This window comes from Budorcas taxicolor, chromosome 25 (genome assembly GCF_023091745.1).
Source record: "Budorcas taxicolor isolate Tak-1 chromosome 25, Takin1.1, whole genome shotgun sequence".
Taxonomy (NCBI): domain Eukaryota; kingdom Metazoa; phylum Chordata; class Mammalia; order Artiodactyla; family Bovidae; genus Budorcas; species Budorcas taxicolor.
In genome coordinates this window covers 50,288,019-50,305,931 of record NC_068934.1, presented here as the reverse complement: position 1 = coordinate 50,305,931, position 17,913 = coordinate 50,288,019, and the positions used below count along the sequence as shown (strand labels likewise).

Below are 17,913 nucleotides of genomic sequence, written 5' to 3'. Positions count from 1 at the left end.
CTGGGGACCACCCCCTGGCCTGGCCCCTGGCCCACCAGCCTCGGCTCTGGAGCAACCATGGCCCCACCGAGCCTCTCGGATCTGTCGGGCCCCTCTCCCCTGCTCTCGGCTCCCCTACCCGAGGGGCAGACCCAGAGGAGCATGTGGCCTCACTGGCCCGTGAGGGGCCGTGGGAGGCTGTGGGCACGACTTCTGCTGACTGGACGGTGCCACCTGGGGTCGTGAGGAGAGAAAGAGAGGGCTCCACGGGCTCGTGGTGGAGCACACTGTGGGCAGCACCCGCAGCCCAGCCTGTGGGCAGGAGGCCCGCAGGATCTGGACCCTGAGGTGGGATCTCCCGGCCTGACTGCAGAGATGTGGCCCCTGGCACCGGGAGGTGCCAGACCCCGTGCATCAGACGTGGGCTGGCATCTCGCTCGCCCGTTTATGCTGTGTGTCCCCAGCGCGCCACCCAGGGAACCTGGTCTGGCCACTAAATGGGCTCCGACCCCTGGGGGCCTGGCCGAGGACTCACAGGCCCCCCAATCCATGAGGGTGCGAGAGCTCAGGCCAGCCCCTCCGACGAGGAGGCTGGGTGGGCCCGGGACCTGGATGGACAGACGGCAGACCCCCTTCCTGGGGGGACTCCCTCTCTGGGCAACTCCTTGGAGGGAGGGGCAGCTGCCTGGGAAGTCAGGGCCCCAGCCCTGGGGGCTCCAGTCCAGCCCGAGGAGAGTCCTTGGCTGCCTCCTCAGAGCCACCCAACACCTTCTTCGCCCTCCTCAGCCCATCAAGAATGTGCCCGCTGTCGGGGGGGGTAAAAATAGAAGCTGACACTTGGCGGGGGAGGAGGGCGCCCCCGACCCCTCGGACGCGGCCCCCTCCCCGGGCCTCCTCCGCTATTCCTATACTTGGTCAGGGGCCTCGGGGCACGGCCCCTGCCCGCCCGCACGCGCCCAGCCACCGAGCCCGGCCAATGGGCTGCCGGGCAAGATCGAATGTCACTATAACTCGAGGGCGCGCGGCCGGCGGGCAGTGCCTGAGCCGGTCCTGTCCACAGGAAGCTCCTGCCTGTCTCTCCAGACCCAACCGCAGGTCAGTAGAACCACGGGCAGCCCTGGGCCTGGGCCAGCCTGCTGTGTGCTGGTGGCCTGGGGTCCCCAGACACGGACACCACGCCTTCCAGCCTCTCCACTCTAAGCACAGCATCTCAGAGACACCAGGAAGCCACCCCGGGGCCTCAGGGGTCTGGGATATGGGCACTGCGGGGCCACGTTCGCTGAACATCGGATGTAGGAGAAGCTGTTTGAGACCCGAGCACAGGATTTGGGGGGGCCCAAGATGAGGAGGAAGGGGGACCCCTGGAAGGCCCGGGGGGCGGTCCCCAGGCAGACAGCTAGAGAGAGCTGAGGATGTGGGGTGAAGAGGCAAGGAAGGGGCTTCGTCCAGGGCTTCAAGGCCACCCGCTGCAGTGGGACCACTGCTGCCCACTTGGTCTTGGCCAGCGTTTCCTCGGAGGCTCAGGCTCTCGTCCCAGCAGCCACTGCCCCCAATGCCACCATCCGTAAAGATGAAGACAAGGGTGGGGCTTGTGTGATGCCCTACAGAACAGGTCTGTGCAAGCGGCGGCTGGGACCCCAGCAGCCTGGGAGTTGGTGTCCAGTGGTCAAGGCTGGGAGTGGACAGGACAGGGGCCGGGGCAGAGGGGGGAGCGGGCAGCCGGCGTCTGTTCCGCCCGCCCGCCTCGGCCTGGGCAGGGAAGCACGTGCTCCCAGGAGGCCCAGCCCGAGCTCCCCAGCCCCAGGCCCCCCACCGCCTTTCCTGTGCCCCCTGCGGCCGGGGCCCAGCCATCCTCCTGACGTCATGGGACGGGGGCGCCCTCGCTAGGCAGCAGCCTTTCTGGTGCCCTCAACCATTCTGGGAGGAGACGGCTGGGGAGCCACGGCCACACGGGACGGCAGGGGCCCGGGGGTCATGGAAGAGGGTCAGGGTCCCACGGCGAGCTAGCGGCAGGGCCTCCTGGCTCCCCGCCCACCCCCACCCCCCCCTTGTCACTTGGGAAGGAAGGAAGGAGGAGGGGTCCCCGAGGAGCAGTGACCTCAGAGGCTGTTTGCACAATGGCCCCTCTGAGGGCAGGACATGAAATGGACAGCTGGTTTCCTTCTCAGCTGTCGAAATGCCACCCTGCCCCCAAGCACACCCCACCCCGGGCCCCTCCCCGACGGTGGGGGGATGGGGGGCACGGAGGAGCCACGGTGTCACCCCGAGGGCTTCACTGGGCAGAGGAGCAGGGACCCCGAGGGCCCTCAGTTTCCCTGTTTGGAGGGTGGGCACCCTGCCCGGGGGTGCAGGATGGAGTTCTCCGGCCCAGAAGACAAGAGGGCGCAGAGGCCTGCAGGGGAGCTGATGGCGGGGGGTGGGGGGGTGGGCGGGCCAAGACCTGAGCTGGTGGATGTTCTCAGCCCCCCTCCCAACATCTTGGGTTTCTGGGCAGAGGTGTCTTGGCTAATCTGGGTGCCTATTTCTGGACGTCTCAGCTGCCACTGACTCCTTAAAAATAACCCACCCTGGACTCCAGCCGACCACCCCTCTCAAGGCAGTGACAGGTGTCAGGTGCCGCCAGGGGCAGAGGTGGGCAGAGCCGGAGCATGACGGCAGCCTGGGTGGGGTGGGGGCCCAGCACTCAGGGACAGGGTCCACGGGGGGCCGTGGGAGCTGTGTGCTGGGTGAAGCAGGAGGCTGTGACTCGAGGAGGCGGCAGAGCCCCAGGAAGGGAGAGCAGGCTGGGAAAGCGCTCAGCTTCCTGGAGGGGGTTAGCAGAGACCCATCCGCTGGTTAATTTTGCATGGAGCTTAAATTGCTTTGGGAAAATTAACATTCTTGACAGAGGCTTCGGAAAACTGTTCCCACCTTAGCAATGCGATGTAAATGCATTTTTCAATGATGAACTTGTGTTTTTCTTATACAAAGCTCCCGGGGGGGACCAGAACTATTGTCTTCAAGTGGGCTGTAGCGTGTTGTCATGAACTGTTTTTCAAAACCCTGGGCCAACATTCTGATGCAGCTGCCCCGAGTGTTCCCAGGCCCCGGCTGCCTCAGGCCTGCACGGGGGCCAGCTCACGGAGAGACCGTCCCTGAGCGTGCTGGCCCGGAGCCGGCCGCACCTGGACGCACGCAGCCAGGCCCGGGCAAGAGCTTCTTTGCAGACGTTGACAAATTCAAGAGCATCTTTGGGGCCTGGGAAAGTAGGCTGAGGAGGAACGGGGCCGTTCGCTCAGTTCTCAGAGGGCGTGTGGGCCTGGCAGGGGCGCCAGGCTGGGGAGGGGTGGCCGCGTGGACATTTAGAAACAAACCAGACCCATCCCGGTGAGCTCAGGGCCCAGTCTGCTGGGGTGATGGGAGATGGAGGACGTGGATGCCTAGTACTCTTGTGATTTTGGGAAAGGGCTCTGCAGAGGGCCATGAAGGACCCCAAGGAATCCCCGGGTGCCCCCATCAGAGAACGCAGCATCCTCACGGGAAATCATGAGTGGGAGCAGGGAGCATGGCTCATTCCCGAGGAGTGGGCCTTGCGGGGACGGCAGGCGGGAAGGCCAGGGAAGGTCCACAGTGCCCATTTTGAGGAGCCAAGCTCTGTAATTCAGAGGCTGCCTGGGAGCCCCCTCCCCTCCAGCCCCACCATCTAGACCCAAGAGCAGAGACTGCCAAGAGGGAGGTTTTGAGCAACCTCAGCAGGGCCTCGCAGGGGCCTGGAGCTGCCAGGAAGGGCCCCCCGCCCCAGCCCGCTCAGCCGCGTGCTTTCTGGATGATCCTCCTTGGGGAACGCTGCAGAGAGCATGTCGGCCCAGCCACCACCTCCCAGCTCCCGCCCAGCTCTGGGATTCCAGGCAGCAGGCCGGAGCCAGGCCCGGAAGGGGGGCGGAGGGGGATCGGATCTGGGGCGAAGAGGGCTGGGGGCCTGGGGCCTCGCAGGAAGCAAGGCAGCCTGCCGAGGAGGCCCTGTGCGGGTGCAGCCCGCCCAGGCTAGGGAGCTGGCCCTCAACCCCTGTGCAAGGATAGCCCCCCACAGTCGTCTCGCTGAGCCCACCCCCCACATTCCTGCACCTCGAGGCCCAGGCAACTCCTCACTCGTGCCCTGTCTCCCCCCACCCCCTGCAGAAAGCACCCAGCCGCCATGTCGGACGAGGAAGTGTGAGTATCCGCCTGCTTCAAGCCCCCTGGACCTCGTGTGCTCAGAGGCCAGAGGAGGCCCCCCTCCCCGCCAAGAACTGACCCCTCACCGCTCCCCTTCTCCCCACAGTGAGCACGTGGAGGGTAAGTGTGGACGCCAGACTCTCTCTGCATCAGCTCTAAACAGAAAGGTGGGACGGGGCTCTCCAGCTGCGGCCAGCACCTTGCCCAGGGAGGCCCCGGAAACCGCGGGCATGTGGACGCCCCTCTTCAAGCAGGCCCGCACCCCTGCCCCTGCACCTCCCCTCAAAGGACAGATCCCCAGCCCAGCCCATGGACACCCTGCCCCGTGACGCCCCACTTGCAGAGGAGAGACTGCACTCCCACTGCAGAACCAGGCCTTCGAGGCTCAGAGCCCTGCCCATGAGCTTCTGCGTCTTCGCGGTCCTCCCCTGACAGCGGCCGATGGGCAGGCTGGCCCCCCGCCTCTGTCCAGGCTGGCCCCCCCGCTGCCCTCTAACCGCTTCCTCTCCTTTGTTCTACTCCCTTGCAGAAGAGTACGAGGAGGAAGGTAACGGAGGTGCCCCCCAGGCGCCCTCGCCCCCCAGGCCCCTGCCCAGCTCACCCATTAACCGTCCACCTCTGTGGTCATTAATCCCCACCTCCCGCACCCCTAACAGCCACCTCTGCCCTCCATTGAGAGGCGCTCATTAATCATTCATTAATACTTCTGTGTTATTATGTATCACTTATACATAATAATCTCACAGTATCTCTGGTGTGTGAGGTTAGCTGGAATTTGGTCATGAAGACACTAATAGCAAGTCTGGAGTGCCGCCCACCTGCCTCACTCTGCCTGTCTTCTCGTCTCTGTGTCTCTGTCTCTCTATCTCTCTCTATCTCTGTCTCTCTGTCTCTGTCCCTGTCTCCCCCAGCTCTCCCCCTCTCCCTCCCTCTGGGAGTGGGGACCCCAGGTGAGTCAGGAGACCTTTCCCGGTGGGTCGAGCCCCGGCAGGAGGGGAGCCCAGCCCTGGGAAGGGTGTGCGGGGCAGTCCTCAGGCCTGACGGGCACCCCGGGCCCTGCTCCACTGTGGCCAGGCTCTCCCGAGCTCCGTTGGGCCGGCTCTCCTGTGGGGTGTTCTGGGAGCTAGGTTTTGAAAATATTTTGAAAACCCTTGGCTACTCTAGCTACGTGAGCAACACTCTTCCTTTTTCTGCTGAAAAGGTGGAGAGACTTCTTTCTGAGAGGGAACCGAAGTCCCGGGCGGTGCCCTCCCAGGGGAAGTCGATGGGGTGCGTGGGCAGGTGCCCCGAGTAGGCTCCTCCAACGCCTGCCTCTGCCCCCCGCCGCTGGGCCCCTTGAGGACGCCAGCCCACACCCGATGGGCTTTCCCCTAACACCTATCCCCACCTCCGGTACCTTCAGGGTCCGGTTACTTAGTGGAACCCTCCGGAGCACAGACACCTCAGTCCAGCACCCGCTCCCCAAGGAAAGGGGAGGGCAGGACCCCCAGGACCCGAGCAGGCCGCGCTGCAGAGGCCTGCGGGCCCACGATGCCTGCCAGCCTCCCTGGTGCCTGGAGCGCCTGCCGCCTGCGGCCCCCTAGCCTGGGGCGCCTCCCTTCCCGGCCACCCCTCGCTTGGCCCCCTAACGATTGTCTTATTCCCTCTCTCCCTCTTGCTCCCTCTGGTTCCCACCGCAGAAGAGGCCCAGGAGGAAGGTAAGTGGGGTCCAAGACCCCGGCCCCCAGCCAGCCTCCAGCCCCCTGTCCAGTGACCCCGACCCTCACGCGACCCCGCGTGCCCCACCCTCTAAGGGCGTGCAGTGCGCTCCCGGCCTAACCTCTCCTCTCTCCTTCTGCCCCTGCACACCCAGAGTCCCCCCCGCCTGCAGAAGTCCCTGAGGTCCACGAGGAAGGTACGCGGACGCAGGACTTCTGGGCCCCATGTGGTGCCCGGGGCTGGCTGCGGCACAGTGGGCCGGGGAGGGGGCGGCAAGGTGCCAGCCAGCCAAGGGGCCCCCACATGTGGCCCCCACGTAACTCACTAACCACGGCCAATGCTTGACCAGCGCAGGCTGGCCCCCCGAGGGCCAGCACTGCCCCCCCAACACGGGCTCAGGCACCCCCTAGCCCAGGGAGGGCAGGTCAGTAGGGAGGCCGCTGGACCACATGAGACCTAGCTGTCCCGGGGGCATCCCTGAGGCCCGCCTCCTGCCCCGAGGTGGGCACCTGGAGTCCCCGGCACCTGACCCCTCCACAGGGGTCTCGGGGGAGCCCAGGGCGATGGGGGAACAGCCCTTGCGGTCTGTGCCCCCAGCCAGGCCAAAGTGCCCCACACGGGCCCCGTCTAGCCTGCCCCAGGGAGCTCCCTCCCGGGTCAGGGGCAGGACTGGAGGGTGGGAGGGTCTGGAACCCTGGGGTTGGCACAGCAGTCAGAGCAGCTGAGAGCTGGTACCCAACACTCAGGCCCCTCCGTGGGCACAGAGAGAAAAGGCAGTGGCTGCCCCAGCCTCGGGCTGGTAGGAAGCTTCCCTTCCAGGCCCCAGGGGCCACCCTCCAGGCCACGGCCCTGTCCCCAAGGAAGTCCTCGGGGGCCTGGAGGAGGTGGGAAGTGGTGGTGGTGGGGTGCTGCCAAGCGAGGCAGGACCCCAGTGGCCCCTCAAGCAGGAGGGGTCCCCTGAGAGACGCGAAGCCCGGCGTGCAGGCAGGGACAGGACCAGAGGGGGGGTGCTGCCCCGGCCAACATTGACCTTGTCTTGCTCACTCCCCGCACGCTCCCCATCCCCGGGCCTCGGCCACTGACCCTCCCGTGGCGACCGGCTGTTTCCATTAACCCGGGATCCTTTCTCCTTTGACCTCTGACCCGCGCGTTGCCTCTTGTTCCATGGCCCTCCTTAGTCCATGAAGTTCATGAACCAGGTATGTGCCATGACTTCAGTCCCGTGTGGGTGCGTGTGCACACGGGCCGTGTGTGGGTGTGAGCCGCAGCCTGGCCGACGAGGAACAAGAGGGGCCATGTAGCTCACTCACCTGCTTGCCCGCCGCCCACCCCCAGCCTCTGCCTGAGGTTCACAGTGGTTCTCTCTCCGCCCCCCCCCCCCCCCCGCCTCGGTGCCGCTTCTCCAGAGGAAATCCAAGAAGGTACGCTCGCTGCCCCACCACGGCCCCTGCTGAGGCCTGAGCACCCCCGAGCCTGCCTGACCCTCCCCGCTGCCATCCGGAAGGCTGGGCCCTGGGTGGGACGCTTAGGCCAGGGATGGTGAGGGTGGCTGTGGGTCAGACGGCTGACAGGCAGCGAGCATTCAGGACTGAGGGGGTGAGGCCCCGCCCGGGTCACCACAGGAAGGTGGGGGTAGCCAGGCCCAAAGGGCCTGACAGGGGTGCTGGGAGGATGGTACTGGGGTCCACTGGGACGCCCTGGACCCACCAGGCTAGGTGGAGAAGGGCAGAGGGGGAGAGGCAGGGCCCCAGACAGCAAGGAAGGCAGAGCGCAGAAGTCGCGGGGGAAGGGAAGTGTGGGAAGGCAAGCGGGATGAAGCAGAAAGTCAGGCTGAGGCCGAGGCGGGGGCCCAGGGGCCTGGAAGTACTGGGGCCCCCTGGGTGGAGCTGTCGGGGCCCAAGTCAGAGGCCCCCGCCTTCACACAGCCCTCGTGGGGCTGCAGAGGGCCTCCTCGCGGGGCCTGCACCCAGAGCACGGGCTGCAAAGTGTCTCCCCTCCCGGGGCCTCAGCAGGACGCCCTGTAAGACAAGGGCCCGGCTGGGCCCAAGGGACACCCTGGAACCAGCCCTGGGGCTGACAGACCAACAGGCAGGCAGGCTGGGGCTGCCAGGTCGCATCCTGATTGCCCGCAGCCAGGGAGCTTTGCCGCCTGGCGCTTTGCCTCCCCTGTTCCTCGCCCCGCTCCCAGCCCCCCACCAGGTGCCGGGGAGTGGGGGGCAGTGACGTCAGGCCCACCTGGAAACTGAGCAGCCCCAGCAGGCGCAGGAGGCTGTTTGTGCGAGTGGGGGCCGGTTGCTAAGCAACCTAGGGGTCCGCGCGCTTAGGAAGGGGATGCCAGGGAGACCCTGACCACAGCCCACCTGCCCCGGCCAGGCCCCCAAGTGGGGACACTGGCAGCTCAACATGGACGGCCCTGTCCTTGCCACCAAAGGCCCAGGAGCAGGGGCAGGCGCCTGGCCCTCAGGGCTGAGCTGATGCAGGCTCCCGCGCCTCTCGGGGCTCAGCCTCAGCGAGCTCGTCCTCTCGGCTTTGGGACCTCACCTAGCCAGGCTTCCGCAGGTCTGAGGTCCCAGGAGACGTTATCAGCCTCCTTGTTCGAGAATCCCTGGGTTTCAACTCAATGGAATCCAGGAGTCAGGCCCCCAGAGCTGCCTGCGCCTAGCCATTGTTGTTCAGTCACTTGGGCGTGCCCAACTCTGCTCACACGTCCTCGGAGCTGGTGATGCCATCCAACCACCTCACCCTCTGTCTCCCCTTTTCTTGCCCTCAATCTTGACCAGCATCAGGGTCTAGATGTGGCATAGCTTTTCTTCCAAGGAGGCCACCTCCAGTGGAAGAGCTTAAGGAAGCCCGTAGCCAGCACCCACAGGCCCTCGGCGGCCCCTCCAGCTACCGCTGGCCTTCTGGGGCTGGGGTCTCCCCGGGCATGCTGGGCCTGCAGTTAGCTCTCACAGACCCTCCCAGACAGAAGCCCTGCAGCCTTCAGCAGGGGTCACCGATGGGGTCCAGGCCAGCGTCCGCCCGGGGAAGCGGGGTTCAGGAGTGCTCCGGCTGGCCTGCCCCCAGCCTGCGCCCGCGCCCGCGCCCGCCCCCGCCCCCAGCCCGCGTCCGCGCCCGCCGCTTTCTCTTGCATGTGCGCTTCTGCCTGAAGACGCGGAGCACGAGGACTGGGAGGACCAGGCAGGTAAGGCCAGGCCTCTGGCTGCACGCGGTGTCCATGTGGAGTCTGGACAGACCCTGGCAGAGAGGCCCGACCGCCCGGGGTCCATCTCGAGGGCTCTCCGTGCCTCTGCTCGGCCGCCTGCCCACCTGCCCGTCCTGCCCGTCTGACGCCAGGGCCTCCGAGGGCCAGGCCTTGCTGCTTGAAGCTGCCTGGGCTGCGGGGCTTAGCTCTGTCCCGACCTGAGCTTCCGCCCCACACCGACACTAGGGGCTCAGCAGGGGCCCAGCAGGCACATCAGAAGGTGGGCAGGAAGGCGCTTCCTCCACCTGGCCCTCAGCCTCAGTCTTGCCTCTGCCCCGAGGGTGTGGCACCCCCGGGCCCCTTCTCTCCTTCTTTTCTCCACCCGCCCTGCCCTGGGCCCTGCACCCATTCTCCTCCTCAGAGCCCACAGGGGCTCCCGCGTACAGGCCCTGGTGGGGGCAAGTCCCCGGCCTCTGGTGGGCAGGGAGGGCGGGTCCACGGGAGGGGGGCCCTGGTCAGGCATGTGGGGACCTGGGGGCTGAGTGAGCTGCCCTCTCACCTGGTCTCCCCGTCTCCTCTCCTCCCCCCGCCGATGCCGCCCTGCTGATCAGAGGAGAAGCCGAGACCCAGGTGAGTGTGGGGCTGGGCCGGGCGACGGGGGCCTGTGAGGCCTGGGACTCGGATGGCCCGGTCCTGTGAGAGAGGCCGCGAAGCTCGTTGGGCCCTGGGGACCTGAATCCTCAATGGGCCGCAGCCACTCGTTTGCTCCTGAATTTGGGGTCCTGGATTCCGGGTGAGGCTCGCCCAGGGAACGGGGTCACAGGGCAGCCGATGCACTCCTCCCAGGCGGGGCTTCACCCTGGGGTTGGGTAGGGATGGACTCTGGAGGTCCAGTCCATGCCCCGGACCCTGCAGGCTAGACAAGGATGGCTTCCTGCAGGAGGAGGCGCTGGGCAGAGGAAGAAAGGGGGCAGAAAGTTGGGAGAGTCGGGGCAGAGGGAGGGAGGCCCCATGGAGCCCCCATGGCCCTTTCCGGTGCCCACCCTCCTGGCCGTGCTGCCGCCCACATCTCCCGGGGCCCTCGATGTGAGTGGTGGGGTGCTGGCAGGGAGGCTCTAGGCTTTGAAACCCGCCTGGGAGCAAAGCCTTGACCAGAGCCCCCATCCTCCCCTTCGTGGGGGCCTTGGGCCCCCGGAGGAAGCATTGACCTCGTTCAAAGATGCTTTCTCTTGCTCATTTGGCTCGCGCGCTAGTGGTTCAGAGGTTTCTTGTTTTAATCCAGCGTTCCTGATTTTCTGTTTCTGATAAGTACGTGCGAGCCCACGGCCCTCTGTACGTGATTCACCCCCCGTCCTCGGGGGACACGCGCCTCCTTTGCTCTGCAGGGGAAGGCGTGTCAGCGCCTCTGAGCGCAGGCCAAGAGCTCGCTCCCACTTAGGGGAGCCCTGCGGACTCTCCACAGAGGACTGGAAATATGCGAATGTGTAGCCAGCCCGTTTCCATCCGTTACACTTTATTTTTCAGCAATTTTAAAGAAAGCTGCCGGGTCACAAGATATTTTCTAGTTTTAAAAAAATGTTTGTGTTTTCATTATGAAAATAAAACACCTCATTAAAGAAAATTTGGAAAATACGTAAAAGTCCAATGAAAAAAAAATCATCTATAACTCTCCCACCCCGCCAGCCAGGCTGCGGAAAAGAGGAGAAAGAAATACAAAGGCTTATTTCTTCCTGCTCTTTTTCCATGCATAGGACTCGGAAAAAAGGACTGAAGCTCTGAGCTGTTTTTCAAACATCGTCTTGTCTATACAGCCTTGAATTCTGCTTTTCTAAAATGCAGCGCTGTCCCTAAGTATTTTTCCATGTTTTTACATAGTCTTCTTAAATATTTTGAATGGCCACATAATATTCCATCAATTGGACAAACCATAATTTTCCTAACCGTTCCTCTCTTGCAGGATATTAAGGCTCTCCCCAATATTTTACTATCATAAATAACGCCGGGTGGAAAGCATTTTCTGTCTTTTGGCTTATTTGCCTAGGCCGCATTCCCAGAATGGAATTACTGGGTCAAGGAGTAGGAACGTTCTTCAGGCTTTTGATGTCCGCTGCCAAAAGGCTTCCACGAGGACCGCCAGCGCGGCCTCCACACCGCATGCCCGGGCCCGCGACGTGCCTGCACACGGAGCCTCTGACGGGTGGATGAGAAACGGCCTCTCTGGCTTGTTTTCGTTCACATTCCTCTGATGGCTTGGGAGCCTCTCCCTCGTGTGTTGACTGGTGGTCTTTCTTCTCGGGGAGCTGCTAGCGTTCACCCTCTGCCCATTTATCTAACGGCGGGGGCGTCTCTATGTTTTCTTAATCATCGGTTTGCATAAGGATATAAGTCTTCTCTGTATTTGCTGAAAATATTTTTCTAGTCTGGTTTCTCCCCCCCTTCCACGTTGTGCCTTTTTCCATAAGTTTTTCATTTGCATGGACTCCTCTGGCCATCTTTGCCTGAGTGGGGCCTTCTGAGCTCAGAAAATCGCTTCCCTCGCCAGCATGCCGACCCACGTTCAGTTCCACTCTCTTCTTTTTTGAAGAAGGTCTTGCTTCTGCTGTTGATTTAACTCTGCTCCGTCCGAGATGTCTGGGGGGAGGGGGAGGGCCACGGCCACCCTGGCCGGAGGGATTCGAGAGGGATCTCGTCTCTTTTCCGCACGGCGTGCATTCTGCCCAGCACCCCCTCCTCTGGGTCCCCAGAAAGAGAGGTCAAAAGGTGACCAGAGCAGCGCAAAGGGTCAGCCGAGATGGCCATTCCTGACCGCAGAGGCCGAAGACCCGGGAACGGTCTCTGGTGACCGCCTTGCCTTCTTTTGTTTGAGAAAGAGAGCAAGGTCACCCTTCTTGGGTGAGCAGGGGTGAAGCAGCCCTTGAGAGGCCTAGGAGTGGGCGAGGCAGAAGGACGCTAAGAGGTTATAAACTTCTAGAAGGGTCAAGCCACTCTGGGGACAGTGGGCTATATATTTGATAAGAACAACAGCCTCCTGGTGGGGACCCACTCACCGTACTCATGAGCCACTCTCTCTTCTTCAGACTCACTGCTCCTAAGATCCCGGAAGGGGAGAAAGTCGACTTCGATGTAAGTTTATGGGACCCAGGTTTACACAGTCTCCCCAGACCCCCAGCCTTCGGCTCCAGGCGAAGCCTGAGAAGGTCACGTCCTCTAGAGCAGCCAGAACTGGGGCTTCCTGCTTCCTGCTGTGATTCATTCCCGGATCAGAGAGACCTCATCCGGGAATAACACCTTTCTTCCCTCCTCCCCAGTCATCCATCTCCCCATCTCCCCATCTCTCCCCATCCATCCAATCACCCACCCAACTATCATCCATCTGTGCGTCCCATCTGTCCGTCCACTCCTCCAGCCACCCCCCCATCTACTCACCCACCCATCCGTCTGTGTGTCCAACAGACTATCTCGTTCCCCAGTTTCCTCTCCGTCGAACCCACTCAGGCATCTCTGGGCTGAACAATGAGGCCAAGTCAGAGGCAGTCCATCCCAGGGGTGCTCACTGACCTCAGGGCTCTGCACGGCCTGGACTCAGCCACAAGGAGGGTACCACTCTGACCCCGTGGCTGAGGGAGCAGGCAGCCCAAAGTTCGAGAGAAGGGCGGGTATGATGGGCCTGTCCCCACAGGACATCCAGAAGAAGCGCCAGAACAAAGACCTCATGGAGCTCCAGGCTCTCATCGACAGCCACTTCGAGGCTCGGAAGAAGGAGGAGGAGGAGCTGGTCGCCCTCAAGGAGAGAATCGTGAGTGTAGTCCTGCAGCTCTGGGCGGAGGCCGGGCTGGTGGATGTGGCCGGGGGTCCAGGGGAGGGCCAGGCCGGGCTGACCCGCTCCCCTCGGGCCACAGGAGAAACGCCGAGCAGAGAGAGCCGAGCAGCAGAGGATCCGGGCAGAGAAGGAGCGGGAACGCCAGAACAGACTGGCGGTGAGGTGGCCCCCCGCCCAGCCCGGCCCCCCCACCGGCCCCCACCCCCGCCCAGCCCGGCCCCCCCACCGGCCCCCACCCCAGCCCAGCCCGGCCCCCCCACCGGCCCCCACCCCAGCCCAGCCTGGCCCCCAGCCCGGCCTCCAGCCCGGCCCCGACCCCAGCCCAGCCCAGCCCCCCACCGGCCCCCAGGCTCCCGGGCCTTCCCATTTCTGACATTCCCCTTGACACTGGCCTAGGAACCCAGGCCATCAGCCAAGCTGCCCCCGCCCTGCAGAAACCCTGCGAGAGGGCAGACTCGATGGGGACTGGGACCTTCCAGAAGGTTCCCAGCCCAAGCAGGTCCTCAACAGCCGCGCTGAGGTCTTGGTTGGGGAGGTCCTCGACAGCTGGTCTGACGTCTTGGTTGGGGAGGTCCTCGACAGCCGCGCTGAGGTCTTGGTTGGGGAGGTCCTCGACAGCCGTGCTGAGGTCTTGGTTGGGGAGGTCCTCGACAGCCGCGCTGAGGTCTTGGTTGGGGAGGTCCTCGACAGCCGCACTGAGGTCTTGGCTGGGGGTGGGGGTGTCCCTGCAGGAGGAGAAGGCACGGCGGGAGGAGGAAGATGCCAAGAGGAGGGCTGAGGACGATCTGAAGAAGAAGAAGGCGCTGTCCTCCATGGGGGCCAACTACAGCAGCTACCTGGCCAAGGTGAGTGCGGGCGCGGGGCCGAGCTGCCCACCGTGGCCTGGGCCGGCTCGACGCGCCCCTCCCATGTCCCCTCAGGCAGACCAGAAAAGAGGCAAGAAGCAGACGGCCCGGGAAACGAAGAAGAAGGTCCTGGCCGAGCGGAGGAAGCCCCTCAACATCGACCACCTCAGCGAGGACAAGCTCAGGTGAGGCCCTGCCGGGATTGGGGGCAGCGCCCGGACCCTCCTGCCGGGACTGACCCGCCAGCCGCTCACCCGCGGCTGCCCCCCAGGGACAAGGCCAAGGAGCTCTGGGACACCCTGTACAAGCTGGAGACCGACAAGTTCGAGTATGGGGAGAAGCTGAAGCGCCAGAAATATGACGTGAGTGTTGTGTCCTTGGCCTCACCTGCTGGCGGGCACCCCGAGTCCCCGGACCCCGAGCAAGGCCCCTGCCCTGCGGGAGGCCCTGCCCACGTTGGTCTCTTGTCAGCCCGGTGCTCAGGGCTGGCAGGGGGTGCAGTGGGGCAGAGCGCCCTTGTTCCGGGGCGGGGGTCTTAGAGACCTGGTGTCCTGAGCCCACCAGAGGGGCACTGAGTTCCTCTGGGGTCGGGGTTCTGCCTCACCCAGCCTCCTCTGCAAACCCAAGTTCCAACCAGGCCAGCTCGGGGACTCAGAGCTGGGGAGGGGGCCTGGCCAGTGCCTCCCCCACCCTGGGTTCACAGCTCAGGTCCGCAGCCCCAGGTAGACACCCTCCTTGGAGTCAGCATGGGCCTGGGTACGGAGCCTGATGATAGGCCCACGACAGACCCTTTCCTCCAGCCTCCGGTGTCCCCTGGGGAGGACCGCCCACTCTCAGGCCCCCTCTCCCGCTGGCCCCTGAGACAGAGGGTGTGGGTGACCAGTGCTGGCAGCTGGGGGAGTCCTGCCTCCTTCCCGGAGCCCAGGGCCCTTGGGTGGGTTGCCTGGTCCTCCTGCACTTCAATTTCCCCACCTCCCTCCGGGGAAAGACCCTCCCCCGGGGACCAGATGAGGGGGCACCGCGCCCTGTGCCGGTGCTCCCAGCGGGCTTGGAAATGGGCCTCAGAGGGTCCAGACTGGCCCCACTCGCGCTGGGCCAGGAGAGCAGGCCCTGACGCTCGCGTGCACAGTGGCTACCCGGGAGCTTGGAGAGCCGAAGGGCCTTGAACCACGCAGGGCACCGAAGCCTTGGCCGCCCACCCAGCCCCCTAACCATCTCGGTCTTTCTAGATCATGAACGTCCGGGCCAGAGTGGAGATGCTGGCCAAGTTGTAAGTCGCTGGGGCCCACCCTGGGCCAGGCTCTGGTGTTCATGCGCGGTGGGCCTTGCGCTTGGCGGAAACCTGGGTCGTTGCGGGTGTCGGCGGCAGCGGCACGGAGATCCCGGAGGACGTCCCTGGGTCCTCCCGCCCGCCTCCTCCCCCTTGCCTGCCACCTGGGGGCTTCCGAGGCTGACCTGCTGCCCTTCGTCGGCAGCAGAGGCTGGCCCTTGCCTCCCTAGCCTCCCCCAGGCGGTCAGCAGGAGGGGGCAGCCGGGCCGGGGAGCGAGATGGCCGCGGGGCTCTGAGCTCCAGCCACCAGGCGGGGGCTGTGCTTGCAAGCCCACCCCCGGCCCGTGCCCCTGCCCCACATCCTGCAGAGGCGGGCAGGTAAGTGGCCAGCTCTGGGGCTGCGGTGTGTCATGGCCCAGGTGTCCAGCTCAGGCCACCAAGAGTAAGTCAGAGGCACGAGTCTAAGCCCCTCCAGACCGGAGGAGCCGGGACAGTAAAAGCACCGAGGCCCGCCAGGGCCGCCGAGGGGCCCGCGGGCAGGAGGCCACCATGCAGCCTGGCCCCGTGCGAACACACAGGTAAGTCCCCTGTGTTGTTTGCAGATCACCAACCTCAGGAGCCGCATCGACCAGGCCCAGAAGCAGTGAGTAGCCCTGCCTGCCCCATGCTCTGCGCCAGGCACGCAGCCCCACGGGGTCGGCTGCCACTGCCCCCAGGGGCCCGGAGATGTCAGCCTGTGCCAGTGGCAGGCGGCCCTCAGCAGAGCAGTAACAAGATTAACTGGCTGGGCCTTTGGGCCAGCATGCTGGGCCCTGAACCCCGGACCTGCAGCCTCCTGTCTCCCCCATCCCCAGAGCCCAGGAGGACGGGTGGGGAGAGCCAGCAGGAGGCCCCCAGGGTGGCCTTCAGGGTGACCTGCGCAGGGACTCAGCAGACCCTGCACAGCCTGGCATGAGACCCCTGGTCTGGGGTCAATGAGCCCGCTGGGTCCACGGGACCCTTTGCAGCAGCTGCCAGGAAGGGCTGGAGGGCGTGGGCCCAGGTGCCCCCTGCTGAGGTTCAGTGCCCGAGACTGGAGGCTGAGCTGGGGCTGCCCCGAGGGCTGCAGAGGGGGCTGGCAAAGGCTCACACCCTCTGCCCCGGGCTCTGTGGCGTGAGGCAGGGGTTCTTGCAGGTCACTTGGCTAGGTGTGTGTGTGAGCATGTGGCTTCTGCTGAGGGACATGGGCCGTGAGCAGTGCCAGGCCTTCCCCTGACGCCTTGGGAGCCGCAGGGCCCATTCCAGCCTGAAGCTGCCCACGAAGAGTGCCGATGACCGCCCGCCTGCGGCCCGGCCCCCCGCCAGCTCCTGGCTGCCTGCTGCACACAGGGCTCAGACAGATGGGGTGGGCTCCTGAGGACCCCCATCGCCTGAGGTCCCATTCTCACTGGTGACTGAGGGGCTGAGATTCTAGAACAAGATGGAGGCCTCCCAGGTCCTGAGTCCGTCAGGCTGGACTGCTGGCCTGGAGTGAGGAACCAGAGCCGCCCGCTGCCCCTGCCCATCCTGGCCGGGGAGTGGGGGGGCCCGGCTCTTTTCAGGCCAGAATTACTGGGAGGATGGCGGCTACCAGCAGGGACAGCTGCCCGGGCAGGCTCGGGTCTGCCTGACATAAGGCCCCATGCCCCGAGTCCATCGGGTGGGGAAGGGAGGGAGAGGGGTCCAGCTCTTGCCAGCACCCCCTTAACCTCACTAACGCCCCCAGCACAAAGTCGCCCAGGCCCGGGTGGGCAGGCACAGGTGAGTCACTGCGGCTGGACCAGGGCTGGGGATGCCCCTGGGCTGCTAGGGCTGGGCCAGGCCAAGCTTCCAGGGTCTGGGGTCTGCTGAGGGCTGAGGAAGGGGTCAGCTAGGGTCCCAGACGCCCTCATGCTCAAGACCAACTTGCTTCCCATTTACAGCAGCAAGAAGGCCGGGACCACACCCAAGGGCAAAGTCGGCGGGCGCTGGAAGTAGAGCGGCCGAGGAGGTTCCCAGAGGCAGAGACCCTCAGCCTGGGGGGTTCACACAGCGGCGTCCGGCCCCCAGGGGCCCCCTGCGTCTCTGTCCTCACTGTGTCCATGCTCTGGGGCCTGTGAATAAAGCGAGCAGGCTCCCCTCCACCGCGTGTGTGCTGGCTCATCAGTGGGGCCCGCGGGTGGGCAGGGTGTCGCGGGGGCTGCTCTGCAGCTTGGGGACCCAAGAGACCCAGGTGCTGACCTCGGGTTCGGCTCAGGAGACCCCCAGCTGTGGTCGTCTACGCCCCAGAGAGCCCCAGGTGCCCACCAGCTCTGCCGGCGGCTACCGCTTGTGTCCGCGGACCATCACCCCGTCCCCACCCCGTGTGCGAGCCCACTCTGCTGGCCCCCGGCCCCCCCACCTCAGATCTGCTCTGAAGCCAGTTTGGGGCAGCAGAGCTTGGCTTTTGCAGAGTGTCCGGAAGGCAGGCCTGGGGCACAAAAGTCCCCCAGAAACAGGGCAGAAGGGAGCCTGCAGCAGAGGACGTGCACGCGGCCCCAGGGAGGGGGGAGAGCACATCTCAGGGAACAGTCGTGGCAACACAGACCGTTCTTTCTATATTATATGGGAACAGAGTGCTCCCTGTGTAAGTCTGAAAGGCCTGACCAAGTAGAATTACGGAAAATATAAATCACAAAAATTGGATCAAGACATAGAGCCTTGCTCAGCCAAGTATTCACGGAGGAAGCTGCCGAGCCTGGATGGCCCCCCGGGAGGGCTCTGCAGAGCAGAGGGAAGTGGGGAGTATCCTGGCTCAGGCTGCTGCGGGGCGCCAGGCCCCTGACAATGAGCTCGCCCACCCGGATTGTACGTGACCATACACAGTGTGCACCCCAACACACACACACACACACACACACACACACACACACACACACACGTCCAC

The 17,913-nt window shown here is 64.7% G+C and overlaps 1 protein-coding gene across 5 annotated transcripts; it reads left to right on the top strand.

Moving 5' to 3' along the window:
* The first annotated feature begins 940 nt into the window (after positions 1-940).
* Positions 941-17,131, top strand: TNNT3 (troponin T3, fast skeletal type). Of its 5 annotated transcripts, none has more exons than XM_052661615.1 (18): positions 941-1,074; positions 4,138-4,170; positions 4,280-4,293; positions 4,703-4,720; positions 5,085-5,123; positions 5,853-5,870; positions 6,026-6,067; positions 7,050-7,070; positions 7,278-7,292; positions 9,667-9,685; positions 12,133-12,178; positions 12,735-12,851; positions 12,955-13,032; positions 13,607-13,720; positions 13,796-13,905; positions 13,992-14,082; positions 15,593-15,633; positions 16,931-17,131. In XM_052661615.1, exons 1-18 carry the CDS (start codon positions 956-958, stop codon positions 16,983-16,985), a joined length of 990 nt encoding a protein of 329 aa, XP_052517575.1. In that variant the 5' UTR covers positions 941-955; the 3' UTR covers positions 16,986-17,131. The 5 variants fall into 5 exon arrangements, with proteins under 5 accessions (XP_052517575.1, XP_052517576.1, XP_052517577.1 ...); XM_052661616.1 differs by lacking the exon at positions 15,593-15,633 and adding an exon at positions 14,950-14,990; XM_052661617.1 differs by lacking the exon at positions 5,085-5,123.
* The last annotated feature ends 782 nt before the right edge of the window (positions 17,132-17,913 follow it).

Excerpts from the sequence above, each read along its gene's own strand:
- TNNT3 (XM_052661615.1), top strand. The coding sequence starts at position 956 with ATGGGCTGCCGGGCAAGATCGAATGTCACTATAACTCGAGGGCGCGCG. Across the intron at positions 6,068-7,049 it reads CCCTGAGGTCCACGAGGAAG|TCCATGAAGTTCATGAACCA; the intron begins GTACGCGGACGC and ends GGCCCTCCTTAG. Across the intron at positions 13,906-13,991 it reads CTCAGCGAGGACAAGCTCAG|GGACAAGGCCAAGGAGCTCT; the intron begins GTGAGGCCCTGC and ends GCTGCCCCCCAG.